Genomic DNA, 20057 nt, shown 5'->3' on the forward strand with positions numbered 1-20057 from the left:
TTGTTTGTTTATTTATTTATTTGAAATTTGATAATGCCTCCAAAACACTCAGCCTTAGGTGGATTAAAATATAATTATTGAAAGAACAGTTAAATAACATGGCACTTCCACTGATTATGTCCTGATATATTCATACTTTCAGTAATCCAGCAACAGAGTATTGGAAAATGCTATCCTTCCTTTTTGCAATGCAAGCAATCAGCAAGAATCCCAACCTTTCGTTCAATGTCACCCTGGGATACAACATCTATGACAATTATTTCAATGCACAAATGACCTCAGAGGCTTTGCTGGACCTGCTTTCAGAGGGGGAGGCCAATGTTCCCAACTACAGCTGTGGAAGGCAGAGAAACACAGTGGCAGTTCTTGAAGGGGCTGATACTGACACCTCCACCCAGATTTCAGCCATGTTGGGAATCTACAAAATCCCACAGGTGTGTATTTCTTGGGAAGGCCATTTTTGGACATGCAACTTACAGCCAGAGAAACTCTGTTGTAAATGAAGAGCAAAGTTCTATTGTGGGAATTGCATGAAGTAAGGCCGAAGGTTCTATCAAATGGAAGGGAAGGGTCTGAGCAGATCATCCTCTCCCTGGCACACTAGTAATGCAGACTGTGCATCCCTGCTGGCTATTTCCAATAGCCAAATGCTACACTGAAGTGAGAAGGGAGGCAATGTAAGAGCAGAATGAGCAGAGACTACCTAAAAAAGGTTCTTTATTGCAAGGAGTGGAACAATTCCTCCATTAGGGCTAGATATTGTTTTTATGGTCTCCAATAAAAAAGGTGGTTTTTTCCCCCTTTTCAGATCAATTACGGTTTTGATTCCCAGGCTCTGAGTGATAAAAATCCTTTCTTCTATCCAATGCTCCCTGCTGAAGGAGTCCATTACCCAGGGATAGTGAAGCTGGTCCTCCATTTCAGGTGGACCTTGGTGGGTCTCCTTGCTCCAGACACTGAGAATGGACAAAGGTTCATGGGGACATTGACCTCCATGCTGACCAGGAATGGTATTTGTCCAGTTTTATCACAAACCTTTTCTCCAGCGTCTCAGGAAGCGAACATAATCTGGCCATTATACCTCAGGTGGAGAAAGGTGGAGGTCTTTATTTATGGTGCAGACGTGACTTCATTCAATGTAGGGATTTTGCTTATGGATATGGTATTCAAAAGGCTTACTGAACCTCCTAGAGGAAAAGTCCTGATCACCACAGTCCGCTGGGACTTTTATTTGTCAAAACGAATCTTTCCTGTTCAATACATCCATAGCATTTTTTCCTTTCCTTTGAAGAAAAATCAAATTGCAGCGTATGTTCGGTATTTGAATTTATATTCTTTTATGAGATACTTAGCAGAGACCTCCTTCCTGTGTTCCTACACCAACGATGTCTTTTCAGTGAAAGTCTGGAGAAGGTGCAGGCAGAGAGAAGATCTGGAGCCTTTCAAGGAAGAAGAAATGGATCCAATCCTGACTAAGGACAACTATTTCATTTACAACACAATCTGGGCTGTGGCAAGGGCCTTAAGAGCAGCTTATTTGTCAAGATCCAGGAATACATTTAAATCTGGTAAAAATGTGAAACATCCAAAGCTGATGGCATGGCAGGTATTTATTTTCTATTGCACAGCTCTCCTTAGCAGCTGAGAATCTACGTTACAACTGTAAGAACCTGACAATAGTTATACTGAATTCTGAATATTAAAGTTATATTAAATTCCAATTTTCCATTACTCTCCTTTCTGAAATTCATTGCACCCTACTCATTTCTTTTCTAATTTCTTTTTAGAAGCAGAACAATTAGCATGTACCACACAGTCTAAAAAATGTGTGCTGTCTATATTAAGTATCTTGAGGATTCTCATCCATTGAATCCTTCCCAAGCTGTCTCTAAGTTTATTGAAATTAGCTCTCTTAAAGTCCAAGACTCTACTTTGACTGTGTTCTATTGCTTGTGCTTGCATAATGTTGAATTCCAATATTGCATGATCACTCCCCCCCCAAAGGTTCCTGTGGCTATGATTTCATCTCTGTTAGTGAGAACTAGGTCCAATGTGGCTAATTCCCTGGTTCCCTTCTCTACTTTTTGGGAGAAAAAAGTCTGCTAGGCTTATCAGGAATCTGTTTGATATTCCATTTGCTGCAGAGTTTGTCTCCCAAGTGTTGTCAGGTTAGTTAAAGTCTCCCATTACTATTGTGATGTGCTTCCTACATACCTTAGTAAACTGCTTAGCAAAAAGTTCATCTATTTTCACTGTTTGGTTGGTTGGCCTAAAGTATACACCTATGGCAATGTCATTTTCCTCTCTTTTATATTGACCCTAATGCATTCAAGACAGTTTTCATCATTGTTGTGCTCTATTTCTATAGAGATGTAGTTATTTCTTATATAGAGAGCAACTCCACCTCCTCTTTTGTTTGGTCTGTTTCTTTTAAATAATTTAAATCCCTCTAGCTGTGTGTCCCATTTGTCGGTTTCATCCCACCAGTTTTTCCGTGTTGAACTGGGCTTTTATAATCATATTTTTTAGAATTTCCCAAGCATCTTGGCTTGATTTCTTCTTTAAGGTTTTCATCCATGGAATTCTTCCGAAGCTCACTCCAACTTTCTTTAAAGTCTAGCACACTAGTTGGACTATGTTCAATTGATTGTGTCTGTATTATATTGAATTCTGGTATGACATAGTCATTCTCCATCAAAATTCTGACAGCTTCAACCCCCTCTATCATTTCTTCTCTATTAATAAGAATTAGATCCAGTATCCTCTATTTCTCTCCTCTACTTTTTTCATAACAAAATTGTCAGCTAGGCTGGTCAGGAACCTGTTGGATCTCTCACTTGGTTTGTCTACCAATTGATGTCAGGGTAGTTAAAGTCTCCCATTGCTATTGTAATGTGCTTCCTACATACCTTAGTAAACTGCTTAGCAAAAAGTTCATCTATTTCCTCTGTTTGGTTGGGTAGCCTAGAGGAAACATCTATGGCAATGTCATTTCCCCCCCTTTTATATTGACCCAAATGCATTCAAGACAGTTTTCATCATTGTTGTGCTCTATTTCTATAGAGATGTAGTTATTTCTTATATAGAGAGCAACTCCACTTCGTCTTTTATTTGGTCTGTTTCTTTTAAATAGTTTAAATCCCTCTAGCTGTGTGTTCCATTTGTGGGTTTCATCCCACCAATTTTTCCGTGTTGTTATGTACAATATCCATTTCCTTTCGGACTTTCACTTTGCAGCTCATTAGTTCACAATGGATGTATCCTTTGCTAAACTTGCCATTGGTTTTCCAATGTGATAATTATGAATGGAATGGATAAAGGACATTCTTTACCATTCTTATGTTCCAAGTCATTTTTGGTCCTTCTAAGAAGATTTTTATTCTATATCGCTACATACAGATTCCAGCTCAAATGGAGCAGTCTTGCCAGAGAGCTTTCTGTGTCTACGTAACATTGGGCATTTTCTCCTCCTTTCCAGCTTCATTCTTTCCTTCAAACCTCTCAGTTTTTTTAAATAATTCCATTGATGGGGTATATTTGGATGAGAACGGAGAGCTGGTAGCAGACCTGGACATGGTGAACAGGCTGGTTTTCTCCAATCTCTCTGTTAGTAAAGTGACAGTTGGGAGGCTAGTAAGAGTGAGATCCCTTGATTTCAAGTTCATAATGAGCCAGAATGCTATTGCAAAGATGGAAATACTGAACAAGGTGGGGGAAAGACTTTATTCTGCTCTTTCTGAAGGCCTTTCCAAGAGGATGGCAAAATTAGAGCAGAGACAAACTTGGGATGTCATCTCAATTCTCCAAGAAAGGAAACATCTTCCCGTTAGATGTTCAGTTGTCTAGGAGAAAAATGTCCTCAACTATTCCAGTTAACTGTTTATCAAACTTCTACAAGGAAGCTAGATTTATATCATGGGACAAAGTGATTGATTTTGTCAATGCAGAAATCCATTCAACTTACTTTTCAGTAGGTACATTGAGAATTTAAAATAAAGATGTAGTGGGAGAAAAATTAGAAGAGAAGATAAACAGGCAACCAGCAAGCAATGAAATCAGTTTGATCTCATATAATATAATATACATTATATGGATGCTTTATTTCCTTTTTCTACTGTTCCAGGTTGCTACAGTGCATCTAAATAAAGACTTTATGCAACTTCTCTTGTGGGAGGTTGGGTAGTTGCTGGTAGTGGAGCATCTGGCTGGTATAGGTGGTTTTTCTGTGTACTTGTGTTTCTCGTTTGTCACTGTGGTCTCTGCTGATCAGGATGTCCAGGAAGGGTAGTGATTGGCTGTTTTCTTCTTCTCTGATATACTGGATTCCTTTAAAAATAATGTTGATGGTTACATGTGTGTTCTCTAATTAATCATTTTTTATTATGGTGAGAGTGTTGTTTACATATCCGGTCCATATTTTGGGTTGTATTTGTGGAAATGGTATAACTTCTTGACATTGCATGATGACCTCTGCTATCAGTCCTGAAAGCGGTGAATTCCATAGGTGTACCTTTAATTTGTTGGTAAATTTGTCCATCAAACTGGAAGTATATAGTTAGGCAGAGGTTCATGAGATCTATAATCCTTGGTGTTTCGATTTTCATGTACTGTATTCAATTAAGTCAGGTGTGCTATGGACCAATGTGATCATGGTTTCTTTGGCTAATTCCAGATCTATGGGCAGGAACATCAAATGAGACCATGATTTCATCTTTATGTACTGTTACATCTCTGATTGTTTGAAGGCACTGCAGTGGAGAGTTGGTGGAGTGTTTGCTTCCTCTTGTAAGGTGTCCAAGCTTTTTTTTTAAAATTGCAATGTTCTTTATAGGGGTCCTGGTAGTGATACGATTGGGCAGAGGGATATATCAGGTTTGTGTGTTTTGGGGTGTCCATAGAAGCATTTGAAGATGGCTTCACTGTTTCTCATCCACTGTTCCTCTTTGGTAATTTGGCCTTTCTTAGAGAGATCACTGTGGGTTCTCTTGATCTGATTGTCTAGTCTTTGCATTCGGTTTGTGTTTACTGAGATGTAGGTTCCTTTGTCTTCTAATATTTCATTTGCTTCTTGTAGATATTGTGCTATGTTCACAATAAGTGTGATTTTGTTTTTGTCTGCTGATAGGAGGATGATGGTTTGGTCCCTTTTTAGGGTTCTAAAGGCTGCTTTGTTTTTCATAAAGGACAACTCTTTTCAATCTTTGTTTTGAATGGTCATTCTTGGTCCTTTTAATAGATTTTTATTACATATTCCTCAGTACAGATCTTTCTAGGGCAAACTGATGATTTTTGCCATAGAGCTTTATTTCTCCTGCGTAACATTGTCTATTTTCTCTTCCATTACAGCTTCATTCCTTCTTTCAAAGCTCTCAGTTTCATAATAATTGCATCAATGGGGTCTATATCGATGAAAATGGAGAACTGGTAGAAGACCTGGACATTGTGCACTGGATGGTTTTACCTGATATGTCTATTACCAAAGTGAAACTTGGGAGTCTAGAAAGAGAAGGATACTTGGATTTCAAGTTGATGATCAACCAGAATGCTACTGCAAATATGGAAATGCTGATCGAGGTGGGGAAAGACTTTATTCTATCCTTTCTGAAGGTCTCACCAAGAGGATTGCAGAGTTGGGACGGGGATGTCATCTCAGTTCTCTAAGAGAGGAAGTGTCTTCTTTGGTTTCATGTTCATGTGTCTGAGAAAAATATCCTTAACACTTAACAGTTTTCTCGTAGGGAGTACGTTTCAAATCATGGGGCAACACGATTCACTTCTACAAAGCAAAGGATCCACCCAACATTCCCTTGAGTATATATGTTGAAAATTTAAACTAAAAAGATCCTGAGACTCTAGAAAGAGTGCAAAGAAGAGCAACAAAGCCTGGAGACTAAAACATGTAAAGAACAATTGCAGGATTTGGGATTGGCTAGTCTAGAGAAAAGAAGGATTAGGGGGACCTAATAGCAGTATTCCAGTGTTTGAGAGGTTGCCATGAAGAGGAGGGAGATCAACTTATTTTCCAAAGCACCTGAGGGCAGGACAAGAAACAAGGGATGGAAAGTAATCAAGGAGAGAAGCAACCTAAAATTAAGAAGAAACTTCCTAAGAATGAGGACAATCAACCAGTGGAACAGCTTGCCTTCAAAAGTTGTGGGTGCTTCATCACTGGAGGTTTTTAAGAATAGACTGGACAGTTACTTGTCTGAAATGGTAAAGTGTCTCCTGGTTAAGCAGGGGGTTGGACTAGAAGACCTCCATGATAACTTCTAACTCTATTCTGATTAATTAAAGATAATTAGGGGACTGGAAGCTAAATCATATGATCTATTGTTGTGGTAACTGGCAATGGCTAGTCTAACAAAAAGAAGAATTAGGGGAGACATTATAGCAGTCTTCCAATATTTGAGGGACTGTCACAGACAAGAAGGTGTCAACCTATTCTCCAAAGCCACTGAGGGCAGGACAATAAGGAACAGATAGAAACCTCTCAGAGAGAGATCCAACCTAGAATTAAGGAGAAATTTCCTGTCAATAAGAACCCTTAATCTATCAAACAGCTTGCCTCCAGAAGTTATGGGTGCTTCATAACTGGAGGTTTTTAAGAAGAGATTGGACAGCATTTGTCCAGATTGGTATAAGGTCTTCTACTTGAGCATGGGGTTGATCTAGAAGACCTCCAAGGTCATTTCCAAGTCTGTTATTCTGTATTCTAAAAGAAGTGTGTGAGAAATATTAGAAGATAAATAGGCAACAACAAACATCCAAAACAGTTTTATAAACTCGACATTTTTTCTAAGTTTCAAATTTAGCAAAGATAAGTCTTGAACTGGAGATCCCCAAACTTTTCTTCAACTGTTTTAGGAAATACAATAATTCATTTTGTGGATGTTATTTCTTTCCCTCACCTGCCCAGCCCCTGCCCTCTTCCAGGTGTGTGGAAAGCTGTCCTCCTGGGTTCATGAAGGTGGCTCAGGAAGGGAAGCCCATCTGCTGCTACAATTGTCATCCATGTGCAGAAGGAGCCATCTCCACCATGGAAGGTGGGTGAAAGCAGGAGAAAGGGACAGGCTTTGGGGAGGACCTTAGATCTCTATGAACATGCATTTTGGAAGGCTTGGCCAGAGTGGGTCTCACCTCTTTGAGTCTTGATCAAGATATACAGTACGTGTATGTCATAGTGAATTATAAGAAAATATCTTGGAGATTATTCTGGTATAAAAGTCAAGCAAACAGGGATAGAGATCATGGATAAAGATACAGAATAAGTGAGGGTTGAGTATTGTGAGAGAGATGATGGCTCTTGATCTTTATCTTTTACAACACATCTTCCATGTTTCCAACTACTATTTACTTCATTGCTCTGAACAGTGAGAGTTTCCAGATTCCAGAATATAATGATGGAACTTTGATTGGATTTCTGTAGGAGGATTGATCAGATTCTTGCAAGTGTCCATATCTAATCGGTGTTTTGGACAGCCACAGTTTCAGGTTGAAGCCATCTGACTTTAATCAAAGGATTTATTTATTTACTAAAAAAGTTTTGTAGAATCAAATTGATGTGGTGGATGGATTCTGCAGCCTGACATAATCATCCTTTGACTGCTCCATCTATTCAGGTTGTGCCATTTTTTGGTCATCCTCAGGTGACTATTGGGTTTCTACTTCCTGAGATTGACATTGCAGAGATTCTACTGGAAGCTCCTCTTAGTAATTTTCAAAGTCATGACCCATGGTGAGGAGAGGGGAAGGGAGGGGGAGGGGACAGGAGGGAAGGGAGGGGAGAGGAATCATGAATTGAAATTGAGTCAAACTTCCTTCTTGTTCTTATTGGAAGATGTTCTTCTTTCTGGTAATAAAAAATGAGGAATGCATTTCGATGTCTTCACTCCATATCCAACTCATCTTCAAGGGCCACTCAACTTAAAATTTCTTTCTCTATGGCAAAAGAAGTGCTTATTCATTTCAGCTGGCTTAAGTTACATTAAGCGGTCCACATGTAATTCATTCCACTGTAGGCTGGATCTTATTGGTGCCTTAAATCATTGACAAAACACTGGACTCCAGTTTTCAAGAGGTTCAGCAGTTAAAAGTTAAATGGTTGGAACTGCCTTCCTTCCTTGAATCCTTCCTTCTTCACTTCTTCTCTTTAAGCAAGTTCATTGATAAAATGGTAACAGTAAAAAAAGAAAAGAAAAGAAATATTAAGCTATTCTACAGTAGCTGGAGGGAAATGAAGAAATATATTGAGTTCACCTACAGTATAACCAGTCTGTCGTGGTTCTGATAGATGAGACCAGTAAAAACAGAACTCCAAGGCAAAAGGTTTCCTTAAAGAACATATTTATTTGGCTACATAGTATTGGGACAGAAGTTAACAGAAGAAATTGAACATTCACATACATTGGCAGAAGAATTAAATATTCAACAAATACAGACTGTTGAAGATTATAATGGAAAAAAGGTGAAAAAAAATCTATTCAGACCAGGATAATTATATCAAGAGGTGAAAATAATGAGAAGATTTGGTGCTGTTAACAGACTCCTCAATCCTTCAAAAGTGGAGACTGGAGGGCCACTTCAATATGATATAACAACACAAGAATGCTTTGATGATCCTGAGGCAAAGAAGCGAAAAATGATATGGCAAAGGAAGAAAGCAAGAATAAGATTGAAAAAATATGAACATTCTTAAGAGGCCTGAAATAGATAATACCAAAATAGATAGGATTGTACTTCGATTATGAGAGATTGTTTTGATAAGCAGATAAAAATACTGACTAATTTAAAAAAATTAAAATAAAACACAGGTGTATGAATACTAACATTGAAATATTGAGTTCCTTAACTGATATGGATTATTTAGTTATTTAGCAATATGAAAATGAGAAATTTTAAACATTTAACTTTAATATCAATGTAAAAGTAAAGCTAGAAAAATATATAAGGTGTTTGATGTTTTAAAGGTGGAATATTAAAATATAAAATATACTAAAGTATTGATAAATATAAGAAAACTATTAAATGACTGATGGATAGCAATGAGAAGTATGTTAATTTAGATAAGACATAGTATGTATTAAAGGAAAAGAGAGAGAGGAAGTATTGGTTACAACAATTTGGAGATTGGTAATAATACGTATTTGTCTGAAATGGAACTATTGTAATGCAGACACCACTGTTGCTTTTTAAAGATATTATTGTAATATTGGAAAACTAATAAAAATAAATAAAAAGAACATATTTATTTGCCTATATAGTATTGGCATGATCAAAAGTGAAAACAAGATTGAAGTTCCCTTCCAAATGTTACAAAGTTACAAAGTTCAACTTCCCACCCCAGTAATATGTCATAATCACATTCCCCAATAAACTACTTTGGTGGGCTTCCGAACAAAAGTTTCAGCCTGCGAAAATGCAGGTAGCAATGACCTTGGTTCAGACAGAACAATTTATTTTTTTGACTAAGCTAGCAAATACCCATCCCCCCTTCCTAACTCTGTGGCAAATGAAAATGAAGTGGAAATGCTTTAGCCAAATTCATTTGCAATGTTGACACAGTCATTCACACCAACAAGTTTACCCAAACAAGGCATGTGATTAAGGGACATGTTAAAGGAAGATCCTATTCTTGCTCTTTTTCAGATGCAGAGAAATGTACCAAATGTCCAGAAGATCAACACCCAAACACCAATCGAGTTCACTGTATTCCCAAGATTAAAAGCTATCTTTCTTATAAGGAAAATCTGGGGATTATCCTGACTTCCATTATCTTGTTCCTCTCTTTAAGCACAGGCTTTGGCTTGGGGGTCTTCATTAAATTCATGGAAACACCAATTGTCAAAGCTAATAACCGGGACCTCTCCTACATTCTCCTGACCTCCCTCCTGCTTTCCATCTTGACCTCCTTCCTGTTCATTGGCCGGCCAAGGAGAGTGACCTGCCTCTTCCAACAAACAGCCTTCAGCATTGTCTTCTCAGTTGCCATTTCTTCAATCTTGGCCAAAACGATCACAGTGGTGTTAGCCTTCTTGGCCACAAAACCAGGGAATAAAGTGCAGAGATGGTTGGGGAAGAGCTTGGCCAATTCAATTGTCCTTTCTTGTTCTGGCTTCCAAGGTGTCATGTGTAGCATATGGATGGGCACTTTCCCCCCATTCCCTGACTCTGACATGCACTCCCAACCTAGAGAGATCATCCTACAATGCAATGAGGGTTCTGTCACCATGTTTTACATTGCCCTCGGGTACATGGGCTTCCTGTCAGTTGTCTGCTTCATGGTGGCTTTCATGGCCAGGAATCTCCCTGGGGCCTTCAATGAAGCCAAGCTGATCTCCTTCAGCATGCTGGTCTTCTGCAGTGTCTGGGTGTCCTTTGTGCCTGCCTACCTGAGCACCAAGGGGAAGTACATGGTGGCTGTTCAGATCTTCTCCATCTTGACTTCCAGTGCTGGATTGCTGGGCTGCATCTTCAGCCCCAAGTGTTACATTATTATTTTTAGGCCAGATCTGAATACCAAAGAAAATTTGATCTCAAAATAAAATTGAAAATAAAAAAGACTTTTACAAATCTATTATTTTTCAAAAATGTCATTTAGTACAAGGCTTTTCAACCAGTGGTATGGGTACCACCTGTGGTACATTGGCGCCTGGTCGGTGGTACGCAACCATCGTAGAAAAGTGGTAGCAGGGGAGGTGAATGAGGTGAACCGGTGGCAGAACCACACAAGCCTGAGCGAGAGATGGCTGGAGCTGCAGGGCTGTCAGGGCTCCGCGGAAGCGCAAAGATCAGCACTTCTTTGGGGCTGTCAGGGCTCAGTGGAAGCACCAGGATCAGCACCAGGCTCCAGCTGGATCTTGGCACTGATCCTGGTGCTTCTGCTGAGCCCAGAAGAAGCACCAATCAGCTGGAATGTTGCAGCATCCCAGGGTCTTGTGATTTACATTCAGATGCTTGGCAACTGATTAATATTTATGACGGTCACAGTGTCCCAGGGTTACAGTGGGACAAAAAAGTATTTAGTCAGCCACCAATTGTGCAAGTTCTCCCACTTTAAAAGATGAGAGAGGCCTGTAATTTTCATCATAGGTATACCTCAACTATGAGAGACAAAATGGGGGAAAGAATCCAGGAAATAACATTGTAGGATTTCTAATGAATTAATTCGTACATTCCTCGGTAAAATAAGTATTTGGTCACCTACAAACAAGCAAGATTTCTGGCTCTCACAGACCTGTAACTTCTTCTTTAAGAGGCTCCTCTGTCCTCCACTCGTTACCTGTATGAATGGCACCTGGTTGAACTTGTTATCAGTATAAAAGACACCAGTCCACGACCTCAAACAGTCACACTCCAAACTCCACTATGGCCAAGACCAAAAAGCTGCCAAAGGACAGCAGAAACAAAATTTTAGGCCTGCACCATGCTGGGAAGACTGAATTTGCAAATAGGCAAGCAGCATGGTGTGAAGAAATCAACTGTGGGAGCAATTATTAGAAAACGGAAGACATACAAGACCACTGATAATCTCCCTCATTCTGGGGCTCCACGCAAGATCTCACCCCATGGGGTCAAAATGGTCACAAAAACGGTGAGCAAAAATCCCAGAACCTCACGGGGGGACCTAGTGAATGACCTGCAGAGAGCTGGGACCAAAGTAACAAAGGCTACCATCAGTAACACACTATGCCGCCAGGGACTCAAATCCTGCAGTGCCAGACATGTCCCCCTGCTTAAGCCAGTACATGTCCAGGCCAGTCTGAAATTTGCTAGAGAGCATTTGGATGATCCAGAACAGGATTGGGAGAATGTCATATGGTCAGATGAAACCAAAGTAGAACTTTTTGGTAAAAACTCAACTCGTCGTGTTTGGAGGAGAAAGAATACTGAGTTGCATCCAAAGAACACCATACCTACTGTGAAGCATGGGGGTGGAAACATCATGCTTTGGGGCTGTTTTTCTGCAAAGGGACCAGGATGACTGATCTGTGTAAAGGAAAGAATGAATGGGACCATGTATCGTGAGATTTTGAGTGAAAACCTCCTTCCATCAGCAAGGGCATTGAAGATGAAACGTGGCTGGGACTTTCACCATGACAATGATCCCAAACACACTGCCCGGGCAACGAAGGAGTGGCTTCGTAAGAATCATTTCAAGGTCCTGGAGTGGCCTAGCCAGTCTCCAGATCTCAACCCCATAGAAAACCTTTGGAGGGAGTTGAAAGTCCGTGATGCCCAGCGACAGCCCCAAAACATCACTGCTCTAGAGGAGATCTGCATGGAGGAATGGGCCAAAATACCAGCAACAGTGTGTGCAAACCTTGTGAAGACTTACAGAAAACGTTTGACCTCTGTCATTGCCAGCAAAGGGTATATAACAAAGTATTGAGATGAACTTTTGTTATTGACCAAATATTTATTTTCCACCATAATTTGCAAATAAATTCGTTAGAAATCCTACAATGTGTTTTCCTGGATTCTTTCCCCCGATTTTGTCTCTCATAGTTGAGGTATACCTATGATGAAAATTACAGGCCTCTCTCATTTTTTTAAGTGAGAGAACTTGCAGAATTGGTGGCTGACTAAATACTAAACCCGCCACCCAACCCCTGCTGCCAATCCTCAACAGAAATGCTCACAACAATGAAAACCTCGGGAAGGAGAAAGAGTGCAGGGCCACCCAAAACGGAAAGGTCATAGCAGAGAGTTCTGACAAAACGTGATCCACTGGAGAAGGAAATGGCAACCCACTCCAGTATCTTTGCCATGAAAACCCTATGGACAGTGTTGTTGTTAGCTGCGAAGTCGTGTCCGACCCATCGTGACCCTATGGACAATGTTCCTCCAGGCCTTCCTGTCCTCTACCATCTTCTGGAGTCCATTTAAGCTCATGCCTACTGCTTCAGTGACTCCATCCAGCCACCTCATTCTCTGTCATCCCCTTCTTCTCTTGCCCTCAATCTTTCCCAGCATTAGGCTCTTCTCCAGTGAGTCCTTCCTTCTCTCTCTTTTTTTTTAGTAAAGAGTTTTACAAAAAAAAATTTTTTTTACAATAAAGGTAAAGGTAAAGGTTCCCCCGCACATGCGTGCTAGTCGTTTCCGACTCTAGGGGCCGGTGCTCATCTCCGTTTCAAAGCCGAAGAGCCAGCGCTTGTCCGAGGACGTCTCCGTGGTCATGTGGCCGGCATGACTAGACGCCAAAGGCGCACGGAACGCTGTTACCTTCCCACCGTAGTGGTCCCTATTTTTCTACTTGCATTTTTATGTGCTTTCGAACTGCTAGGTGGGCAGAAGCTGGGACGAGTAACAGGCGCTTACTCTGTTATGCGGCACTTGGGATTTGACCCGCCAAACTGCCGACCATCTGATCGACAAGCTCAGCGTCCTAACCCACTGAGCCACCGCATCCCCAAAACCCACCCACCCCAAACCTCCCCCCTTTCCCCCCCCCGCTTCCCAGAGCTAAATACAGGGTTATAGATATAATAATCATATTCTAACTAAAAATTATCCATAATATAAAATTAACCAAATTCATAATGTGCTTTAACTCCCCTTTAACATAGATACATACAAAGTACTAATACTAAAATTAATAACAATATCCCTCTAAAATCTACTCATAAGCTAAATGGAACTTTTTAGTCCCATATTTATTCTGAATATAATCTATCCATCTCCTCCAAACTGAAATATATCTTTCTTGTGAATGATCCTTCAAATAAGCAGAAATCTTAGACATTTCTGCAAGATTCGATACTTTAAGCACCCATTCTTCTATAGAAGGCAAACTATCCTTCTTCCAATATTGTCCCACCAGTAACCGTGCTGCTGTTATCAAATTCAACATCAAATTGGTTTCTTTAACATCACAATCTACAACAATGCCCAATAAAAACAATTGCGGAGAGAACTTTATCTTTCTCTTAAAAAGCTTTTGAATGTTCCACCAAATTTTAACCCAAAAAGCTTTTATATTTCTGCAAGTCCACCACATATGAAAATAGGTGGCTTCTAAACTACCACATCTCCAGCATTTAGACTGTAAGTTAGGATACATGTTAGACAACTTTTTGGGATCCAGATGCCATCTATAAAACATTTTATAAAAATTTTCTCTTAAATTTTGAGCCTGAGTAAATTTAACATTTCTAACCCAAATTACCTCCCAAGTATCCAACGGAATTGGTTCCTGGATATTTTTTTTTTATTGAAAAGTTTTAAAATACAGTTTTCCTTTAAAAAACCCCCCTTCCCCCTCCCTCCTCCCCCCCTACCTCCCCCCCTCGCCCTCTCCCTCCCCCCCTACCTCCCCCCTCCCCCCTTCCCCCCCCGACTTCCCAGAGCTAAATACAAGGTATATATATATAAATATATATATAAAAACAATCATAAACAACCATATACTAAAAACTATAAATTCTAAAATCCATCACTCTCTAGCTTATATAGGATAAAACAAGCCTTAGCAATATGAAATATATATAAGAAACTAAAATAGAAAAAGAAAAAAAAACGAAAGAAGACTTATTCAAATGCTACATAAAACTTCTTAACCCTATACTTGTTCTGGATAAAGTCAATCCATTTTCTCCATTCCATAATATAGCGTTCTTGCGAATGATCTTTCAAATAGGCCGAAATCTTTGCCATCTCTGCCAGGTCGGAAACCTTTAAAGTCCAGTCTTCTATAGTCGGCAGTTCCTCTTTTTTCCAGTACTGACCTATCAAAAGTCTTGCTGCCGTAATTAAATTCAACATCAACTTAGTGTCCACAACTGTAGCACCTGTAATTATTCCCAACAAAAAAAGTTGCGGACAAAACTTTATCCTCTGTTTAAAAATCTTCTGCATATTCCACCAGACTTTTATCCAAAAAGCCTTGACCTTTTTACAAGTCCACCATATGTGAAAATATGTTGCGTCTTCATCACCGCACCTCCAACATTTAGGCTGATAATTCGGATACATACTTGCAAGCTTTTTAGGATCTAAATGCCATCTATAAAACATTTTGTAAAAGTTCTCTCTTAAATTTTGAGCTTGAGTAAATTTTACATTCCTCACCCAAATCTTTTCCCACATGTCCATTGTAATAACTTCCTGAATGTTTTGGGCCCATTTTATCATACAATCCTTAACAAGCTCTGTTTCTGAGTCAATTTCTATCAATGCAAGATATATCCGTTTGATATGTGCTGGTCCCTGATTTCTAATTTGCTTTATCAAGTTTTCATCAATCATTGCAAATCGATTTTTCTGGTCTTCTTTCCACCTGGCCCGTAACTGAATATATTGAAACCAAGTTTGAACAACCTTCTCTTCTCGCAAGAGGCTATATGATTTCAAACACCAAACATTCCTTTCCAAGCTTAAAATTTCCTTGTAGGTAGTCACATCATGTTTGAAACCAGCATGTATATTTTCTATTGCGTGTTTTGGAGTTGCCCACAATGGTATCTTGCTGCTTAACTTATGTCTATACTTCTTCCAAACTCTCAGCAATGCCTGCCTTAAAATATGCATCCTAAACACAGTATCTACCTTCTTATCATACAACAAATATGCATGCCAGCCAAACAACAAATCATGGCCCTCAAGATTTAATAACCTCAGTTGCGTCAAATTAATCCAATCGCTTATTCCTACTAATGCAGCAGCTTCATAATATAATTTGAAATTAGGCAATTTAAGGCCACCTCTCTCACGAGTATCCTGCATAATCTTAAGTTTAACTCGTGGCTTTTTCCCTGCCCAAACAAATTTATTGATACCACGCTGCCATTCCTCCAAATTAGAGTCTTTCTTAAGAATTGGTATCATTTGAAATAAAAATAAAAATTTGGGCAGGACATTCATTTTCACTGCTGCAATCCGTCCCAACAAAGACAATTGCAATTTTTCCCAACTCTCCAATTCTTTTTGAATTTTCCCCCATAATTTTTCATAATTATTTTTATATAGCTTTGTATTGGAGGGCGACAAAATCACCCCCAAATATTTAACCCTTTTAACAATCTCAAATCCAGTTAATCCTTCTAAGAGGGTCTTCTGTGAAACTGTCATATTTCTAGCCAAAATTTTAGTTTTCTGTGTATTTACTTTAAATCCAGAAACCTTCCCATATTGTGTTATTATCTCCATCAGGTTCCTGGATATTTTGTGCCCACTTTATCATACAATCTTTAACTAATTCCGTTTCTGAATCCAATTCAATTAAAACATTATATATCCTCTTTATATGTGCACACTTTAAATCTCTAATTTGTTTTACTAAATTTTCATCTGTCATTGTAATGCCAACCTTCTGATCCAACTTCCACCTAGCTTTCAATTGGGTATATTGAAACCAAGAGTAACTTATGTTTTCTTGTCTTAACTCATCTAATGATTTAAGTTGCCAATCATTCCCTTCCAATCTAAGTAATTCCTTATAGGAAAACATATCCAAACTCACTCCCATAGATACACCTTCTTAAATTCACCACAGAAAAGAAAGAAAGTATTTTATTATTTGAAACAACATAAAAATGACATTGTTTGTTTACAAGAGACACATATTGCATTAAAAGACCAAAAGTATCTGGTTAATTCCCGATTGGGAACACATTTTGCATCTTTTGCTCTGGACAAGAAGGCTGGAGTGGTCATTTATTTAAGAAAAGATTTTTCGGCTAGATTAATTGAATCGGACAAAGAAGGGAGATATGTTGTTATTGAATTAATGCTACAAGGAAAGAAAGTTCTTCTTATTGGATTATATGCTCCAAATCAACAACAGCAAAAGTTTTTCAAATTTTTACATCAGAGTCCTTCCTTCTCATTAGGTAGCCAAAGTATTTGAGTTCTAGCTTCAGGATCTGGCCTTCTAAAGAGCAGTCAGGGTTGATCTCCTCTAGGACTGACCGGTTTGATCACCTTGCAGTCCAAGGGACTCGCAGGAGTCTTCTCCAGCACCATAGTTCAAAGGCCTCAATTCTTTGGCGCTCGGCCTTTTTTATGGTCCAGCTTTCACTGCCATACATTGCCTATGGACAGTACCAAAAGGCAAAATGATATGATGCTGGAAGATGAGCCCCTCAGGTTGGAAGGCGTCCAATATGCTACTGGGGAAGAGCAGAGGGCTAGTACTAGTAGCGCCAGAAAGAATGAAGTGACTGGGCCAAAGCAGAAAGGACACTCAGCTTTGGATGTATCTGGTGGTGAAAGGAAAGTCCGATGCTGTAAAGATTTTTTCTCCATAGGAACATGGAATGTAAGATCCATGGATCAAGGAAAGCTGGACGTGGTCAAACAAGAGATGACAAGACTGAACATCAACATCTTAGGAATCAGTGAACTAAAATGGACAGGAATGGGTGAATTTAATTCAGATGACCATCAGGTATACTACTGTGGGCAAGAATCCTCAGAAGAAATGGAGTAGCCTTCATAGTCAATAAAAGTAGGAAAAGCAATACTGGGATACAATCCCCAAAATAACAGAATGATCTCAGTTCGAATCCAAGGCAAACCATTCAATATCACAGTAGTCCAAGTCTATGCCCCAACCACCGGTGCTGAAGAGGATGAAATTGACCAGTTCTATGAAGCCCTACAGCACCTTATCGAACTAACACCAAAAAATGATGTCCTTATCATCATGGGGGATTGGAATGCTAAAGTAGGAAGCCAAAAGATAAACGGAATAACAGGCAAATTTGGCCTTGGAGTGCAAAATTAAGCAGGGGACAGGCTGATAGAATTTTGTCAAGAGAATACGATGGTCATAGCAAACACTCTTTTCCAACAACCCAAGAGACGGCTCTACACATGGACATCACCAGACAGTCAACACAGAAATCAGATTGACTATGTCCTCTGCAGCCAAAGATGGAGAAGCTCTATACAGTCAGTAAAAACAAGACTAGGAGCTGACTGTGGCTCAGACCATGAGCTTCTTGTTGCAAAATTTAGGCTTAAACTGAAGAAAGTAGGAAAAAGCACTAGGCCACTAAGGTATGAACTAAATCATATCCCTGATGAATATACACCAGAGGTGACAAATAGATTTAAGGAATTAGATCTGATAGAAAGAGTGCCTGAAGAACTATGGACGGAGGTTCACAACATTGTACAAGAAGTAGCAACTAAAACTATTCCAAAGAAAAAGAAATGCAAGAAAGCAAAATGGCTGTCCAAGGAAGCTTTGCAAATAGGAGGGGAGCAAAAGGCAAGGAAGAAAAAGAAAGATACAAACAATTGAATGCAGAATTCCAGAGAATAGCTAGAAGAGATAAGAATGCCTTCTTAAATGAACAGTGCAAAGAAATAGAAGAAAACAATAGAATAGGGAGGACTAGAGATCTCTTCAAGAAAATTGGAGAGATGAAGGGAACGTTTCATGCAAAAATGGGCATGATAAAGGACCAAAATGGCAAGGAACTAACAGAGGCAGAAGAGGTTAAGAAGAGATGGCAAAATTACACAGTAGAACTATACAAGAACAAGCTTATGATACCACTCTAATGGCAGAAAGTGAAGAGGAACTAAAGAGCTTCTTGTTGCAAGTGAAGAAGGAGAGTGCAAAAGTTGGGTTGAAATTAAACATTAAAAAAAACGAGATCATGGCATCTGGCCCTCTCAATTCCTGGCAAATAGATGGGGAAGAAATGAAGGTAGTGACAGGTTTTATTTTCCTGGGCTCCAAGATCACCACAGATGGGGACTGTAGCCAAGAAATTAAAAGACGCTTGGCAAATCTAGAGAGCAGACTAAAAAGCAGAGACATCACCCTGCCAACAAAAGTGCATATAGTCAAGGCTATGGTCTTCCCAGTTGCAATGTATGTTGTGAAAGTTGGACCATAAGAAAGGCTGAGCACCAAAGAATTTAAGCCTTTGAACTATGGTGCTGGAGAAGACTCCTGCGAGTTCCTTGGACTGCAAGGCGATCAAACCGGTCAGTCCTAGAGGAGATCAACCCTGACTGCTCTTTAGAAGGCCAGATCCTGAAGCTAAAACTCAAATACTTTGGCCACCTAATGAGAAGGAAGGACTCACTGGAGAAGAGCCTAATGCTGGGAAAGGTTGAGAGCAAGAAAAGAAGGGGACGACAGAGAATGTGGTGGCTGGATGCAGTCACTGAAGCAGTAGACGTGAGCCTAAATGGACTCCAGAAGATGGTAGCAGACAGGAAGGCCTGGAGGAACTTTATCCATGGGGTCGCAATGGGTCGGATATGAGTTCACAACTAACAACAACAACAATAAGGACAGTGAGTTAATTGATACAGACCATCACTGTCCCCAGCAATCTAAGAAAATAGGGGAAGTCAAGCACCACACAAGTTATGTAGCAAGTAAACATAGGGTCAGTCATAAAGGACTCAAATGTCTGTACACCAATGCACATAGTATGAACAGTAAGCAGGATGAACTAGGAATTCAGGTAAATGAAGGCACATATGATATAAGAAATAACTTTATCTTTACAGAAATAGAGCACAACAATGATGAAAACTGTAAACTTGAATGCATTTGGGTCAATATAAAAGGGGAAAAAATGCCATTGCAATAGGTGTATACTATAGGCCACCCAACCAAGCAGAGGAAGTAGATGAACTTTTTGCTAGTCAGTTAACTAAGGTATGTAGGAAGCGCATCACAATAGTAATGGGGGACTTTAATTACCATGATATCAACTGGGAGACAAACTCTGCACCAAGTGAAAGATCAAACAGATTCCTGACAAACCTAGCAGACAACTTTCTCTCCCAAAAAGTAGAGAAGGGAACTAGGGGATTAGCCATATTGGATTTAATTCTCTAACAGAGATAAAATGATAGAAAGTGTCGAAGCCACAGGAACCTTGGGGGGAAGTGATCATGCAATATTGGAATTCAACATTCTGGAGGCACAAGCAATAGAACACAGCCAAACTAGAGTCTTGGACTTTAAAAGAGCTAATTTCAATAAACTTAGAGAGACCTTGGGAAGAATTCCATGGATGAGAATCCTAAAGGGGAAAACAACTCAAGAAGCTTGGGAAATTTTGAAAAGTGTGATAATAAAGGCCCAG

General features: G+C 39.5%; 1 protein-coding gene across 1 annotated transcript; it reads left to right on the forward strand.

Moving 5' to 3' along the window:
• Window positions 1-272: 272 nt before the first annotated feature.
• Window positions 273-10541, forward strand: LOC310634726 (vomeronasal type-2 receptor 26-like; the record flags this gene model as incomplete). The annotated part of the gene is made up of 5 exons (XM_083353258.1): window positions 273-434; window positions 809-934; window positions 5347-5574; window positions 6917-7043; window positions 9646-10541. 5 exons carry the CDS (start codon window positions 273-275, stop codon window positions 10539-10541), a joined length of 1539 nt encoding a protein of 512 aa, XP_083209384.1.
• Window positions 10542-20057: the final 9516 nt, after the last annotated feature.

Source organism: Vipera ursinii (genome assembly GCF_947247035.1).
Source record: "Vipera ursinii genome assembly, chromosome: 2".
NCBI lineage: Eukaryota > Metazoa > Chordata > Lepidosauria > Squamata > Viperidae > Vipera > Vipera ursinii.